This window comes from Plecotus auritus, assembly GCF_963455305.1.
Source record: "Plecotus auritus genome assembly, chromosome: 1".
Classification (NCBI taxonomy): Eukaryota; Metazoa; Chordata; class Mammalia; order Chiroptera; family Vespertilionidae; genus Plecotus; species Plecotus auritus.
Window position 1 is genome coordinate 79,752,551 of NC_137770.1, and position 16,430 is coordinate 79,768,980.

At 42.8% G+C, this 16,430-nt stretch overlaps 1 protein-coding gene across 3 annotated transcripts in view; it reads left to right on the forward strand.

Annotated features, from left to right (window-relative positions):
• The window catches only part of RYR3 (ryanodine receptor 3), a 547,436-nt gene that overhangs the window by 402,799 nt on the left and 128,207 nt on the right, over positions 1-16,430 (forward strand). For all 3 annotated transcript variants that reach the window (XM_080659255.1, XM_080659256.1, XM_080659257.1), the window contains exon 44: positions 15,238-15,418. In XM_080659255.1, the coding sequence (XP_080515381.1) occupies positions 15,238-15,418 (181 nt within the window). The remainder of the gene's footprint in view (positions 1-15,237; positions 15,419-16,430) is intronic.

Consider the following 16,430-nt stretch of genomic DNA (forward strand, 5'->3'; position numbering starts at 1 on the left):
CCCAGAATTAATGCAGTTACTGTGGTAATAAAGAGAATTTTCTTAAAGTGTATTTTGAGGATGCATAACATTCATCAAATCATGTAAATAGACAGGACCAATTTATTCATGTTGGCCACCTTTGCAGTCAAGATCAAGAGCTTTATTGACTCGTTTAGTGGGACTGTCTGCATAGGTTAAGAAGGTAAAGGAATCCACTGGCTATGTTCCTATCTGGATTACTTCTACTGGTTACATATGACCACACTGAACTAAACGCTAGACCAAAATGTTAGTCTGTCCCCTTTGCTAGTAAGTTGTTTTATGCCCTTTGAACATAGTCTTTACAGTGCTATTTCATAATACAGCTAGCTCTAGCAAGTTGGCCAATCAGTAGGAAGATAGGTGCATTTTGTTTTCATGTTTATTGTGTCTCTGTAATATTAAGACACATTTGGTTTGAGCAAAGAATTTTAGCTTCTGCTTTCAAAGAATTTACAGTGGAGTAAGGCAGAAACAGAGTGCTGGAGGGCTTCCTGAGGGGTAACTCACATCTTGTTGAGAAGATCAGAAAAGGCCTCATGGAGGAGGTGACGTTAAAGTGAGCTTTAAAGGGATCAAACTTCTAGGGACAAAGATGTAGGAGAGGTAATCCAGCTGGGCATGAGTATGAACAGTGACTGGAAGGTTAAAACATGCTGTGTTCAGGAAACACAGTGATCTATTGGTCTAGAACCGTGGTCGGCAAACTGCGGCTCGCGAGCCACATACGGCTCTTTGGTCCCTTGAGTGTGGCTCTTCCACAAAATACCATGGCGTGGGAGAGTCTATTTTGAAGAAGTGGCATTAGAAGAAGTTTAAGTTTAAAAAATTTGGCTCTCAAAAGAAATTTCAATCATTGTACTGTTGATATTTTTCTCTGTTGACTAATGAGTTTGCCAACCACTGGTCTAGAGGATAGGTAGATACATGGATGACTCTAGTAAAAGATGTCTTTTAAAAAGGTAGGTCTACTGGGCAGCTCTTTTGGGGAAAACCTAAATGCCAACCTGGAATGTTTAGTCTTGATTCAATGTGCAGAGAACTCGGAGATCTTTTTACCAAAAGAAATACTAACGGGAACACTGGCTACTTCTGGACTCAGGTTTGGATAACAAGCTTCTGAATTATAATGGTGGTGGTAGGAATGGAATGTAGAAGATACATGTAAAAGAAATTACAGAGAACAACAAAGATGGCGGCATAGGTAAACACCTGTACTTGCTGCCTCTCACAACCACATCAAAACTCCAACTAAAAGACAAAACAAATATCATCCAGAACCACGGGAAACATGGTTGAGTGGAAGTTCTACAGCTAGAAGGAAATAAAAAAGTGCATTGAGACTAGTAGGAGGTGTGGAGGTGCAGAAGTGCGGAGGTACAGAGGCACGCGAAATGGGCTGGCAACTGGGTGCACTGTTGTTTTTTTCAACTGAGAGGGAGATACAAGCTCCAGATTGCTCTGAACTCCAGTTCTGGGTGAGACTCTGGGGACCCAGACTTATACGGGGAGAAACTGAACTGTCTGACATTGGGCAGGAATGCGAGGGCGGCTTTCTCTCAGAGGTGCACACAGTGATCATTGTTCCTGCATGGGGCCGTGGGACACAGAGACCCAGGGACCTCTCTGGGGCAGGGTGGACTGGCAGCCATTGCTGTTTGCTCTGCCCTGGTGATTCCCTGAGGCCCCACCCCACCCAATTTACAACCCCACCCAAGCTGTGAGCAGCGGCTTTTGCATATGAATGCTGTCCCTCTTGCAACCTAAAATCTAACAAACTGCAGCTGGGTCAGAGAGGGCCAAAGTGTCCAAAAGAAGGCCTAAGGCCCTGCAGCAGCAGCCTGCATTGCTTCACAGCTGGACCTCATCTGGGCACCTCCAAACCCCAAACAAAGATGAGGAATCTGCAGATCTCTCTGTAGCTCCTGTTGGGTGGCCTCAGGCAGTGGCTGACTTTGCACCTCCTTGGAGATCCAAGAGCCAGGGTACCCAGTGGTCAGTGTGAGACCATACCAGATTACAACTCTTCACATCCATAAACAACACACTCAAGCGGCAGACTCAGTGAGCACCAAAGGCCCACTGAAGCAAATCCTGCCCTATAAGTGTGTCTCCAGCACAGCAGTTCTCCCATTGTAGACACAGCTGGTCCTCACAGCCAATTGACCTGGAGGTCAATTTCTCCCAATGTTACCAACAGCAATCAAGGCTTAACTACAACAAGACTGTGCACACAGCCCACAAAGGGGTGCACCAAGAGTGTCCACCTCAGGTAATTGGGAAGGCTGAGCCACTGGGCCCTATAGGACACCTAGCACACAAGGCCACTCTATCAACACAGGGAAGCAGCCAAAATGTGGAGACAAAGAAACATGTCACAAATGAAAGAAATGGAGGAAAGCAAACTACTGGATATAGAGTTCAAAACCACAGTTATAAGGTTACTCAAGAATCTTCTAGAAACTTCTGAGAAATTTAGTGAGACCCTCAGGGATATGAAAAAGGACCAATCAGAAATTAAGCATACACTGACTGAAATAAAGAATAATATACAGAGATCCAACAGCAGACTAGAGGATCCCAAGAATAAAGTCAAAGATTTGAAATACGAAGAAGCAAAAACACCCAACCGGAAAAGCAAAAAGAAAAAAGAATCCAAAATATGAAGATAGTGTAAGGAGCCTTGGGGACAACCTCAAGCATACCAACATCTGAATTATGGGGGTGCCAGAAGAAGAGAGAGAGCAAGATATTAAAAACATATTTGAAGAAATAATGACAGAAAACTTCCCCTACCTGGTGAAAGAAATAGACTTACAAGTCCAGGAAGTACAGAGAGTCCCAAACAAGAGGAACCCAAAGAGGACCACACCAAGACACATCATAATTAAAATGCCAAGGGCAAAAGACAAAGAGAGAATATTAAAAGCAGCAAGAGAAAAACAGTTAGCTACCTACAAGGGAGTACCCATACAACTGTCAGCTGATTTCTCAACAGAAACTATGCAGGCCAGAAGGGAGTGGCAAGAAATATTCAAAGTGATGAATAGCAAGAACCTACAACCAAGATTACTCTAACCAGCAAAGCTATCATTTAGAATTGAAGGTCAGATAAAGAGCTTCACAGATAAGAAAAAGCTAAAGGAGTTCATCACCACCAAACCAGGATTATATGAAATGCTGAAGGGTATTCTTTAAGAAGAGGAAGAAGAATAAAAATGGTAAAGATAAAAATTATGAACAACAAAGTGACAACAAATACATATCTATCAACAAGTGAATCTAAAAGTCAAGTGAATAAAAAATCTGATGAACAGAATAAACTGGTGAATATAATAGAATCAGGGGCATAGAAAGGGAATGGACTGACAGTTCTCAGGGGGAAAGGGGTATGGGGGGTGCGGGAAGAGATTGGACAAAAATCTTACACCTATGGATGAGGCCTGGGGGGGGGGGGGGTAAGGGCACAGGGTGGGGTGGGAACCGGGTGGAGGGGAATTATGGGGGGGGGGGGAAGAGAAACAACTGTAATAAACTGAACAATAAAGATTTATTAAATTAAAAAATAAAAATAAATTTAAAAATAATAAAAGAAATTACAGAGGCAGAATTTATAGAACTGGGTAGTAGATAATTATAGTGGCTGGGCCTGGGTATGTTGAGAGAAACAAACAGAAGTCACATTGAAGCTTAGCAATTTAGGGTAGGAAAAAGAACTGGATGTGAGAAGGAGAAAATGGTTTGAGATGGACAATTATGAGTTTGGTTTTGTTTAGGCCATGCTGATTTTTCAGTGTACAACCCAAAATGGAGATGCCCCTCATTGGGATTAGAGGATAGAGATCAATCAATCAACAATTTTGAACTGAATAGACATGCAAATAATCTGTAGTTTAAATAGTGGAAGTAGAGTGTCACAGGGAAGAGCATGAATAAGAAAGATGGAAAGTATGAGAAAGAAAAAGCTAGAATCTTTCTAAATACCTAAGAATGAGAATGAGCGGCTCAAACACAGCAGAGTGATGTGGAAGAACTCAGGCTGGAGAGTGGATGTCTTGGGTTCAAATGTAGCTTTATTGCTTGCTAGTTTTGTGAATTTAGGCAAGTTATGAAAATTTTCCTAGCCCCAGTATCTACACTAATAAAAGAGAAACATGCAAATTGACCATACCTTCATGACACCCACCAGCCAATCAGGACTGAGTATGCAAATTAACCCAACAAAGATAGCAATGGCCCGCCGCTCCAGACCTCTGGGCAGCACGCATGCAGGCTCAGAGGGGCCGGGTGGGGCAGGATGCATGCTATGAGGAGGAGGGTGGGGGCAGAGGGAGCTACAGGAGCAGCGCTCCACCTGGAGCGAAGACTGAAGGCAGCAGCCAGAGCAAAGGCCTGGGACCCGGGTGCCAGAGGAAAACTGGTGCTGGCAGCCAGGGGAAGAAAGGCCTACTGCACAAATCTCTTCATGCAGTGGACCTCTAGTATATATATAAATATAAAATGAGATGATAATAATAGTATATATCTCACAGAGTTGTTGTGAGGCTTAAATGAAATGATAAACTTAGATTAGTGCCAGAAACATAACCTGCAGTTGTGTGAGTTGTCGTTCATAATTCTAACAAGAGTATTAGGGCATTTGAAATGGGAAAAATCTAAGAAATAGATCCCTCGAAATCTTTTATAAGTCTGTATGTCTAAAAGGTGATTGAAAAGGACTTCATGGCCACTTTTGTCACCTTTACTCATCAGTGAAAGATAAAGGTATTATGGGTAATTGTGGTAGATGATGGGGATAGTTATGGTGGTTGATGATGGTGGGAGTAGGATGGTGATAGTGGGTGGCAATGGTGGGTAATGGTGGGTGGTGATACGTGGTGAAGGTGGACAATGGTGTGTCATAATGGGGGGGTGATAGTGGGTGGTACTTAACAATGATATTGATGGTGGGATATGATGGTTGAGTAGTAGTCATAGCCCGTTTGGGGAGATGATTGAGTTGGGTGGTGGTTACTGATGGTGTGATGATAGTGAGTTGTGGGTAGTGATAAGTTGTGGGGTGGTCATAGTGGGTGATGGTGGAAACTGACAGTTGGGTGGTAGATGGTCATAGTGAGTGGTTGAGTTGATCATGGTACATGGTAATGAGTGATGATGGAGTTGGTAATAGTGGGTCATGAGGATGGTGGTAGTGATAACAGCTTACATTTATTGAGCATTAACCATGTGCCAGGCACTGTTCAAAGTACTTTTAAGTGTATCCATATAATAAAAGCCTAATATGCTAAGTGTCTGGTCATCCGGTCATCCAGCTGTCTGGTCAACCAATCAAAGCGTAATATGCTAATGATATGCTAAGGCCACTCAACCACTCACTGTGACGTGCACTGACCACCAGGGGGCAGACAGTCGAACAGTCAACCAGTCATATGATGTGCACTGACCACCAGGGGACAGACGCTTCAACTGGTAGGTTAGCTTGATGCTGGGGTCTGGCTGATCAGGACTGAGCGAGATGGGCCAGACATGTCCTGGAGCCCTTCCATGGTCCCTCCCCCACTGGCCAACCTCCTGTGTCCCTCCCTGGCCCCGATCGTGCACTGGTGGGGTCCCTCAGCCTGCAATCTGGGACCCCTCAGGCCAATTTCGGTCTGATCCCGCAGGCCAGGCTGAGGGACCCCACTGGTGCATGAATTCGTGCAACGAGCCTCTAGTTAACTTATATAATACAAAAATCTATTGAAATAGGTACACTTATCTTCCTTATTCTCTCTGTACAATAAAGAAGATGAGTGTACCTATTTGCCCTGAATCATGCAGCTCATAGGATTTGAACTGGGGATGTTTGGCTCTAGGGGACCAAACAACAGTCCAATCATTATGCAGTATTGTCTTGGTAGCACTGTCTCCATAATGAACAAGGAGAAACAGCATTTTTTCCTTTGAGCTTGTCAAAAAAAACTGTGGCATTATTAAATTATTGTTTGGTGCTAATGCTTTCTTAAACACATTTTTAAAAGCCAAGTCAAAGCTCTTGTTCTATCAAAGTAACAAAATTGGAAATTTATTTATAACATTATTTCCTAGTCATTCTTAATGTTTGTATTATATCTTCTTAAACAAGATTTGTCTTTAAAAGAACTTCTTAAAGTATATAATTTTCTCTACTTTATTTTTATTAGCTAGCTGGAAGCCTTGGGGTGTTTAACTCTGAGAATAATGAAGTTCAGAAGCTTCTATTTACTCGGCAGTTGCAAATTCTATAATCAGTCTAGACCCAGATATGTCTGGGTGCCTGATTAATCCCTTCCTAACATATCTTCCAAGAAGTAATGGATTTCTTACTAATCTGCAAGAGGAAGGAAAGGTTCTTCTGTGCTTCTTTGAATCCTTGGATATATATAAATATATATATTCAGTGATATATTCCCCAGGCTACAAACTTGGTTGTTGAAAACACAGTATCTCCTAGCTTTGCTGAATTTCTCTGGGCAGATTTATCATCAGTGATCATAACTTGCACATCCATCACATGACATGAAGATTTTATGAGAATCTATGAGAACTGAGAAAAGACATACTCTACAAGTTCTACCTTGGTGTCAGTTACAAATTAAAGCAGGAAACAGAGCAAACCTAAATTGAATTATCAGAAACATATATAGGATAATGACTAAAAGTTCTGTTATCAACCACACCTACCTACATAGTGGCGCAAATGATTGTTGGCATGCCAAAACTGATGGTTCTTATTGGAATCTGGTAGAGTGAATCAAGAAATACCTGGGCAAGAAGGCAAGTCCTATCTAATAAAAGAGTAATATGCAAATTAACCATCACTCTGCTACACCCACAAGCCACGCCCACAAGCCAATCAGGAGCAAATATGCAAATGAACCCAACCAAGATGGCTATGGCCACAGAGAACAGGAGAAGGGTAGGGTTGCCCCTGGCGATGGAGGAAGCCAAGCTTTCAGCACAGCCTGGCCGGCCCAGGCCTCCGCTTAAGGCTACAAAGTTTCAATTATAGAAGATACATAAATCCCAACAGAAATGGCTGCCACCACGGAGCAAGCATAAGGCTTGGCTCCACTCTAGGCTACAAAGTTTCAATTATAGAAGATAAATAAACCCCAGATACCAGGGCCTCCACTTGGGTCACTGGGGGGCGTGGCTGGCCTGCAAACCACCACAGGCCCCTCACCCAGGCTGCCCCACACCCCAAGGGAACCCCCACCCTGATCCGGGACACCCTTCAGGGCAAACCAGCTGGCCCCCTCCCATGTATCAGGCCTCTATCCTATCTAATAAAAGAGTAATATGCAGATTGACCATCACTCCAACACACAAGATGGCTGCCCCCATGTGGTCAAAGATCCTGCCCCCAGGTGAACACAAGATGGCCACCACAAGATGGCCAGCAGGAGAGGGCAGTTGGGAGGGACCAGGCCTGCAAGAGAGGGAAGTTGTGGGCAATCAGGCCAGCAGGGGAGGGCAGTTAGGGGTGACCAAGCCGGCAGAGGAGGGAAGTTGGGGGTGAACAGGCCTGCGGGGAAAGGTAGTTGGGAGGGACCCAGGTCTGCAGGGGAGAGCAGTTGGGGGGGACCAGGCCTGCAGGGGAGGGCAGTTGGGGGGGACCCAGGCCTGCAGGGGAGAGCAGTTGGGGGGGACCAGGCCTCAGGGGAGAGCAGTTAGGGGTGACCAGACCTCCAGGGGAGAGCAGTTAGGGGTGACCAGGCCTGCAGGGGAGGACAGTTAGGGGAAAACAGGCTGGCAGGGGAGCAGTTAGGCATCAATCAGGCTGTCAGGGGAGTGGTTAGGGGGTGATCAGGCTGGCAGGCAGAAGCAGTTAGGGGCAATCAGGAAGGCAGGCAGGCGAGCAGTTGGGAGCCAGCAGTCCTGAATTGTGAGAGGGATGTCTGACTGCCCGTTTAGGCCCGATCCCACCAGGAGATGGGGTGGATGCAGGCTGGGCTGAGGGAGAGGGTGCAGGCTGGGCTGAGGGACACCCCCCCTCCCCGTGCACGATTTTCATGCACCGGGCCTCTAGTGTTGAATAATGTCTTGAAGAAAGAAGTTGACATAATTTAACAGAGTAGTGTGAGGAGATCGTATTGATGGGCCTTTGAGCTGGGAGACATAAATCTTTTAGGATATGTCAACTATCCTATATAATAAAAGGATAATATGCAAATTGACCCTAACAGCAGAACAACCAGGAACAACTGGTCGCTATGATGCGCACTGACCACCAGGGGGCAGATGCTCAATGCAGGAGCTGCCCCCTGGTGGTCAGTGCACTTCCACAGGGGGAGCTCCACTCAGCCACAAGCCGGGCTGAGGGCTGTGAGCACAGTGGCAGTGGCAGGAGTCTCTCCATCCTCCTTGGCAGCACTAAGGATGTCCGACTGCCGGCTTAGGCCGGCTCCCAACAGGGAGCCGGCCTAAACCATCAGTCAGACATCCCCCGAGGGCTCCCGGGGTGCCAGAGGGATGTCTGACTGCCAGCTTATGCCCAATCCCCCGGGGAGTGGGCCTAAGCCAGCAGGTGGACATCCCCTGAGGGGTCCCAGACTGTGAGAGGGTACAGGCCAGGCTGAGGGACCCCGCCCCCAAGTGCACAAATTTTCATGCACCGGGCCTCTATTATCTCAATAAAGCTGGAAAATTATTTTAGGGTCAAGTGTACAAAGTAGCACATTAGCTTTGAAGGGCATAGTCAGTACAGACACTTAAAAGAATCTGCTGGTTCATTTCTGCTTATGTATTCATGTTTTTAGAGTAGAAAAGGATATAATAACCATTCTTCAGTATGATTGGTACTGAAGACTGGGAATGGTTAGGATTATTCTCAAATTTACAATACAGTTGGAAAGATTCAGCAAATTATCAAAACATTAACCTATGTAAAATATTTAAATAACAGTTTGAGACAATTATGAATAACAGTGTTGTACTCAAGAGTAAGAGGAGAAGGTAGACTGTGAGACATATTTGAGATATGACCAGTGGGGGCTGGGTACTTAACATCTGTGTTACACCTTCTCACCTATTATAAGGCATGTGCATTCTCTTCTTCCCCACTTCCTTCATTCTCCCACTAGACCTCTTGAATCTCTGTGCCTGAGAAGGTGAAGGAAATCATTCAGTGGCATCAGGTAAAGGCTTATGGAGACAAAGGCAAGGAAATGTGACTCCATCTATAAAATCTCAAAGTAAAACAGCACCAAATCTCAGAAATAAGTAGTCAAAACAACACAAGTAATAGAAAATAAATTACAAAGAAGACAATAGCAAACCAATGCCCAGAGAACCAAAATCAGGAAATCTGTGCCTGAGTGAAAAGATATTTGGCCCTCTTCTTTTTATGCTCAGTAAATTGTGCAAGTTCTTCCCCACAGCTCCCTGTCTGGTCCCAGCAGGAGGGTGGCTGAGCAGCTTGGCAGTGGTCTCAGACATCCAAAACCCATATGTATATATGAATTCTTTATCAGTCATTTTATTGGTAAGAATGGTAACTGAAGTCTGATACCTAAATAAAATTGTGCATTTTGGATGAAATAGTAAAGCAGTACAAAAACTACTGCATTAAAACTATTCACGCAAAATGGCAGTATTATGAGCTCATCACAAAGTTATTTTCATCAATGCGATGAGAATGCCCATATTTAACAGGTGGATTCTATTCTGTCAGAGCATTCCTCAGTTCTGATTTCAGGTTCCCATATCACCCAAGTTTTATTTTATACTTCACAAAAAATCCACAGGGCCCCCAAATTCCAGATACCTGGGCAAAATTGTAGCATGATTCTGGGATTGAATACTGGTGTCTATAATTTTTTGATTACTGTGTCAGTCTACCCTGCAAATTTTCATTTAGTCTGTTGGTTTCAAATTCCACCTAAATGCAGATCATCCCCCAAATGTACGTTTCCATCCTTTTCCTCTTCCCTGAGCCCCAGACTTGTGTATCCAGTAGCCTATTTGATATTTCCACTTGGCAGTTGGACAACCATCTCAAATTCTGTACATCTTACAGCTGTAATTATCTACCCAAACCTGTTCTTCTCATAGATTTCCCATCTCTCTTACTAGCTCAACTAACTTCGTAGATATTCAAGTCAAATCATAGAAGGCATCCTTGATTCAACTTTTTCCCTTTTCCCCACATTCAATGCATCACGAATTCTGTTGATTCAATGCCTAAAATATACCTGAAATCTCCTGACTTCTCGCCACCTCCACTGACCACATCCTGCCCCATGCTATCATTATCTTCTACCTGGACCACTACAGTTGCAGGGAAACTGGTTTCCCCACTTCTGCTCTCACCCCTGTATCAATCAGCCTCTGCTACACAACAAACAACTTCATAATCTCACTGACATATACTTTAAGCATGTGTTTTTTGCTCACATATCTGCAAGTTGGCTGGAAAGCTCTGCTGTAGGCCTGTGGATCTGCTGGGGTGGCCCTGTTACACTCGTCTCATTCTCCTGTCCAGGCTTAACTGTTGTCTTCACTACTTGCCCATTGTTCCTGGATCAGCTACTGGCATGTAATACAGGCTCAATGAGTGGTTGGATTAATGACCAAATGTGCCACCAACCCCCATTTTCTCTGTTCTGTCACAGTAATTTACTGGTATTGACACATCTTTAGATCCCTTCCCAAGCACTAAGGGGGTTATTTTATGTCTTAACTACTTTCACTAATTTATTTATACAAATTTCCTACCACCATATTAAAGTTGGCACTTAAAAAAAAAAAAAAAGATATTGAGTCCTGACCATCAGCTCTGCCTTGTGATTCTCTAAATTAACTGAATGAGAGCATCTCTAGATTGGTTTATGCTGGGCCCCCAGTGATCTCCCTTATTGCACTGGGACTTGAGTGAGGATATGTTCACTTCCTTAGCACTAACTGAAGTCTGAGAAATCAGGTTCTTGTAAACAGAGGCTAATAATTGGCCTGATGATGTAGTGATGCATGGTCACCCTCCACTTTCCATCCAATCATTTCAAGCTTCCATCTTGAGTCTCAATGGAGTATTTTCACTTATTTGGAAAATATTTTCTGAGTACCTGTTATATGCCAGTTGTTAACAAGATGCTTGAACATACAGAGTTAGATAGTTCAGACATAATGCCCTGCTCTTATTAGATATAGAGTCTAGTGAGAAAAACTGACACAAACAGATACAAACAATTAATTAGTTATACTAGTGTTCAATGCTTCAAGGAAGAGGAACAGATGTTTGAAAAGACCAGGTCCTCTGGGACTTCCAAGTTCAAGCTTGCTCTGAAGGATGAAATGGAGTTACCTAGGTCAAGGGTTTATATCAAGGGAATGAGAAGGAAAAGAGTATTTCAGGTAAAGAACCTTAAAACAGGGACTGTAGTGAGACTGTAGAGAGTAAGGAAAGCAATGGACTAAAAAGAAAACCATTGCATCCCTACTAATCTTCCCTGTGGTGAGAATGACTGCTTCAGGGTAAAATGGGCAATCATTCCATCTCCATCCAATGTCTCGGGAATGTGGAAAAGAAGGTAGCAATGTGAAGACAGTGTTGAAAGCCTTTGAAGAAAGTCACTGTGAAGAGTCGCACTGTTAAGAAGCTTTATTCTTTTTGGAACTCAAGCAAAAGCATTGTTGTAAGCCCTTGGGCAAAACTAATTACCTCAGATCTCTCACTCCCTTGAAAAATGCCCTCAGGGTCAATATTCATCTTCCCTACAGTGGATTTGGTTGGCAGTCCAGCCTGCTAAGCTACAGGTAATTAAGAAGAGAATGTTTTCTCTCTCTTCTAATTATGCCATTCTCTGTACCTTCTGAAGCCTTTGGAAATTCTTTCCCACCGTCCCGTCTCTGATTAGCAACAGTGGTTGCACTTTAGTTCCTTCCTCCTGCAGGCTGCCCTCTGTATTCACCACTGTTCACTAATCAAGGAATGGCTTCCTGGGTCAATTGGTAGAGCCAACCTAATTGGCTTAAATCTGAACCTGAGATTCAGATAAAATAAGGCTAAAGTGGCAAATGAATTTCAATAGCAACCTCAGTATCAAACTCATAGCCTGTTTTTTTCAAAGTCTTTTGCACATTGTGGTCCATGTCCCATCAAACTCCATGATGCTGATGACAGTGTGAAGAGCTAAGTTGAAGAGCACACTGGTAAAGGCTGGCTGATCCACAAGTGTTTCCATCCTGACAACTTAAATAATTGGTACAATATTTAAATAAGCTGATTAACAGGGGGAGGAAGGTCCCTCTTACTTTAACACTGGAAATTTCAGTTTTAGCTTTATTATTCTTATTTTTTATATAAAATACACATTTATTTCTTATAGTTGTAGAGGCTGCGAAGTTCAAGATCAAGTCACCAACAAATTTGGTATCTTCTTGCTGTGTTCTCACATGGTAGAAGAGCTAGCTTCATTATTCTTAAAATGAAAAAATGATACTGGGAGGGTAGACATATGTGCTACTTGATAAGTTTTGGGGGTCAAAAGCATTTGAAAGTAGTGAACTATTAGTTTACCTATGACTAAGAATATTTGCTTTCAAATATGTTGAGTTCTTGGTGCTTTAAGTATCCCTCCTGTGATTAAACTGTCAGATACAGATTTTAGTTTCAACTAATAGGAAAGCACGACCTTAGGACTTAGCATCATTACTTTATCTGAGCTTTTCTGCAAATTGCACAATGTCACTCAAACTCTCTTTGGTTTCTCTCTTCATTGGTTCTTTCTGCCATATCATTATTGTGATTATTTTACCCTTTTAGGATCTCCTCAGAATTTTCCTTAAATGGATTCGGATTTAATAAAAACAAATTCTTTTTCAATGTTTTACATTAGATAAAACTTGAAGAAAAACTTCTTTACAAAAAATTTAGCCTCTTTTTGAAGGATTGAAATATAAAGCAATGAATGCATACTGATGGGCTGTTTAAATTCAGTTTAATGAAAATTTTTCAGAATCAAATTACACAGTTATAAAGCTTAAAGAGATATATTTACAATCTTGAATTTTAGCTGAAATTAAAAAGATTGAGTAATTTTTTAAAAAAGAAAGTATATCAGCAGGCCAACCTCTGGACCAAGAAGGACTATGGCTGGGACATAGGGTAGTCTCTCCAGGGCTGTAAGACCCATCAAATGTGTTCAAGTATGAGTTCGTGTGGGAGATGAGCACAAGCTAATTTCAAGCATTTGGACAGCAAGCTCATCCCCTGTGAATCTTGGACATTACGGGAGAAATTTCTGCATATAAGTTGAACTAATAGACTCATTCTAAACCTAGAAGAGGCATGAACATCACAACAGTGCAGATGAGACCCAGTGAGATTGTGCAGGGTGCATACTCACACCGTGATTTGCTAAAAAGCTGGACTGAAAGGACAGGTTTTCTGGGTTCCCATACTGATGCTCTACTCACAACACTTCTAAGTTGATTCATAAAAATTGTTATTAAACAGAACTTAAACTTCCCTGATGGTTTTTAAAATATATGTATAGATTTTTCAGTACCCCACTCTCCAAAAGATGGAGCCTGATTCTTCTCCTGCTGAGTGTGAATTGGACACAGAGAATCACTTCTAATGAATAGGCTATGGCAGAAATGATGTGTGTCAAAACTGTAAGAGGCAACCTCTTGGGTTGTTTGCTCTGTGAGGATCCAGCTGTCATGCCATGAGAACACTCAAGCCGCCCAGTGCAACAGTGCACATGGTGAGGAACTGAGGCCTCCTGCCAACATCCATGTGCATGAGTGTGGAAGCTGATCCTCCATGTCCAATCAGGCCTTCAGAAGACTGCAGCCCTGGCCAGCATCTTGGCTTCAGCCTCACAGGAGGTCTCAAGCCAGGACCACCTCTCTTAGTCACTCTAGTATTTCTGACCTACAGAAACTGTAAGATAAGGAATACTTACTATTCTAGCCTGCTACGAGTTAAGGTAAATTTTATGCAAAAATAAGTATTTAATATAACAGCATATCAGGATGCAACCTCTATTATAGAGCTCAATCCTCCAAAAAGTATCTAAAGATTTTGTGGAAGAGTTTTTCTTTAGGCTCCATCCAATGTATAACATCAAAAAGTATTGTTTTTGAGTTTTGTCTGAGAGATAAATTCTCAGACACAAATTCAGATTGTATCTGAGACAGAAGGTGTGTTTTATGGAGCTGTTTGAACAGCTGTCAAACTGCTTTTGTATTGGCTCTGAGAGGCATTGGCTGTCCCTTTCTAGGTGTGACAGGCCCACTGCTTAATCACTTCTTCAGTGGTCTATGATTCTTCCTAAGAAAAATACCAATAGTCTATAATTCTCCAACCTTTAGCTTCCCACAGAGCTATTTTAAGTATAACCAAGGCAACTTTACCAAGTAGATTTATTTCATGGAGAAATGATTTCAGGAATGCCCTGGGGTCCATCCACACAAAACTGGTTGTTCTGGGGCAGGTATTAAACTGAGACTACAGCTCAGAAGCTAATATGTCCCCTCTCACAGGTTGATTAAGGCACATCAGCTTGAGTTACTCTTTTGCCTGCGCTCACAGAAGGAAGGAAATACCTTTTAAGTGCTCCTCAAGGAGTTAGCAAATATATAAAGATTTTTATTCTCTAAGTCAACTGTAAATTAATCTGTAATTGGTGGGAGACTCTGTGGTGTATTTCTTGCCCTCTGAGGAACTAAAGATGGTGAAATAATCTGAACAGCACAAAAGCCTGAACTTAAAAGCAAGGTTTTATTCTATATTGGTTAATTGTAATACTTCAAATAAACAAATTCCGACCTGATTTATCAAAGCTCATCTTTCTTTCCATCAATATTACCTCCTGATCTTAAGAGTGAGTGGCACCATGGTTAGAGCATCGGCCCACGCACTGAAAAGTCAAGGGTTTGATACCAGGTCAAGGGCATGTACCTAGGTTGTGGGTTAGATCCACAGCCCCTGGTCAAGGTCGTATGGGAGGCATTCACTTAAAGTGTCTTTCTCACATCAATTATTTTTTTTTTCTTTCTCTCCTCCTTCCTCCTCCCTTTCACTCTCTCTAAAGAGCAATGGAAAAAATATCCTCAGGTGAGGATTAATTAAAAAAAAAAGAGAGAGTGGCAAGCTCAGTCAAATGCTGTTCTCCCAGCCTCATCAATTAGAAATAAATCCTGGGTTTGTCCTTCCCAATGAGAAGGAAACAATGCTTCTTTCCATAGGTGAAAGTGTGGAAGAAAATGCCAGTGTTGTGGTCAAGCTGCTCATCAGACGCCCTGAGTGCTTTGGCCCGGCCCTGCGGGGTGAAGGAGGAAATGGTCTGTTGGCAGCTATGCAGGGTGCCATTAAGATCTCTGAGAACCCAGCCCTCGACCTCCCCTCTCAGGGATACAAGAGAGAAGTGTAAGTGAATGGAATTGCCTTCTGGTATGGATTTAGTTGGTGAACTTCCAAATATCAATACAGGAATCATTAAAGACATGTCACTAACTGCCCCCCGCTAGAGGAAGCACAGGTTCTGTACAATTGTGGTGAAAACATTTTAAATCACTTTGTCAAGCACGTTGCTCTCTTCACTCTTCCAGTTAGTCCAGTGATCAATATCACCTTCACCTGCTTCCATTTTTCTTACTCCACTCAGACCAATTGGCAAATTGAGCTTCTCGCCAACACTGTCCTCCCTACAACACTGTCCTCACCACAGGGGAAGCTGTGCAGAGGCTACAAGACCTGGACCAACAAGTTTACCATACTTGTCTAAATCCAGACTGTTTCCTTCAGTATTTTAAACCTTGGTTCCTCATCTCATACCTCACTTTTAATACTTCCTCTTCTGAAAGTATTTTGATTTGATTCTTTAGGTAAAAAAGCGAACTGCCGAATATGAAACATCCCAGCATCCCTAATCTTGGTATTTAAAGGTTAAGGAGATAGTTGGTGCGTTGGTGGATTGCGTTGTGACTTTTCTTTCATTGTGTCTTATGTCCATGTCCCTTTCTTCAGTCACAGCCTCTGGATTAGACCCCAGAATCTAAAGAGTGGGTAGAACTCCAGCTGGTTGGCTTTTTTTTTTTTTCTTTTGTCATTTATTCTGGCAGGTGACCCAGTAGAACTAGAAAGAACCTAAAACATTAGCTGTCCCAACTCCCTCATGTAACATGAGAAAAAACTGAGGCCCAGAGTTATCTAGCTTGTTAGCAACAGAGTCAGAACATGGACGCAGCCCTCCTGACTCCTTGTCCAATGTGTTCCATGTGTATTCAGGAAGGAAAGGGGAAGGAATGGTTAGTAGGAACTATGGGGAATCTGGTGCCTCGCCATGAATGTATATGGTCTGAATGATAGCTGATGTCAGTACACATGCCTTAAAATTCATGGGACCCTAGGAATGTCATGCATGATTATTTGGGTCCTT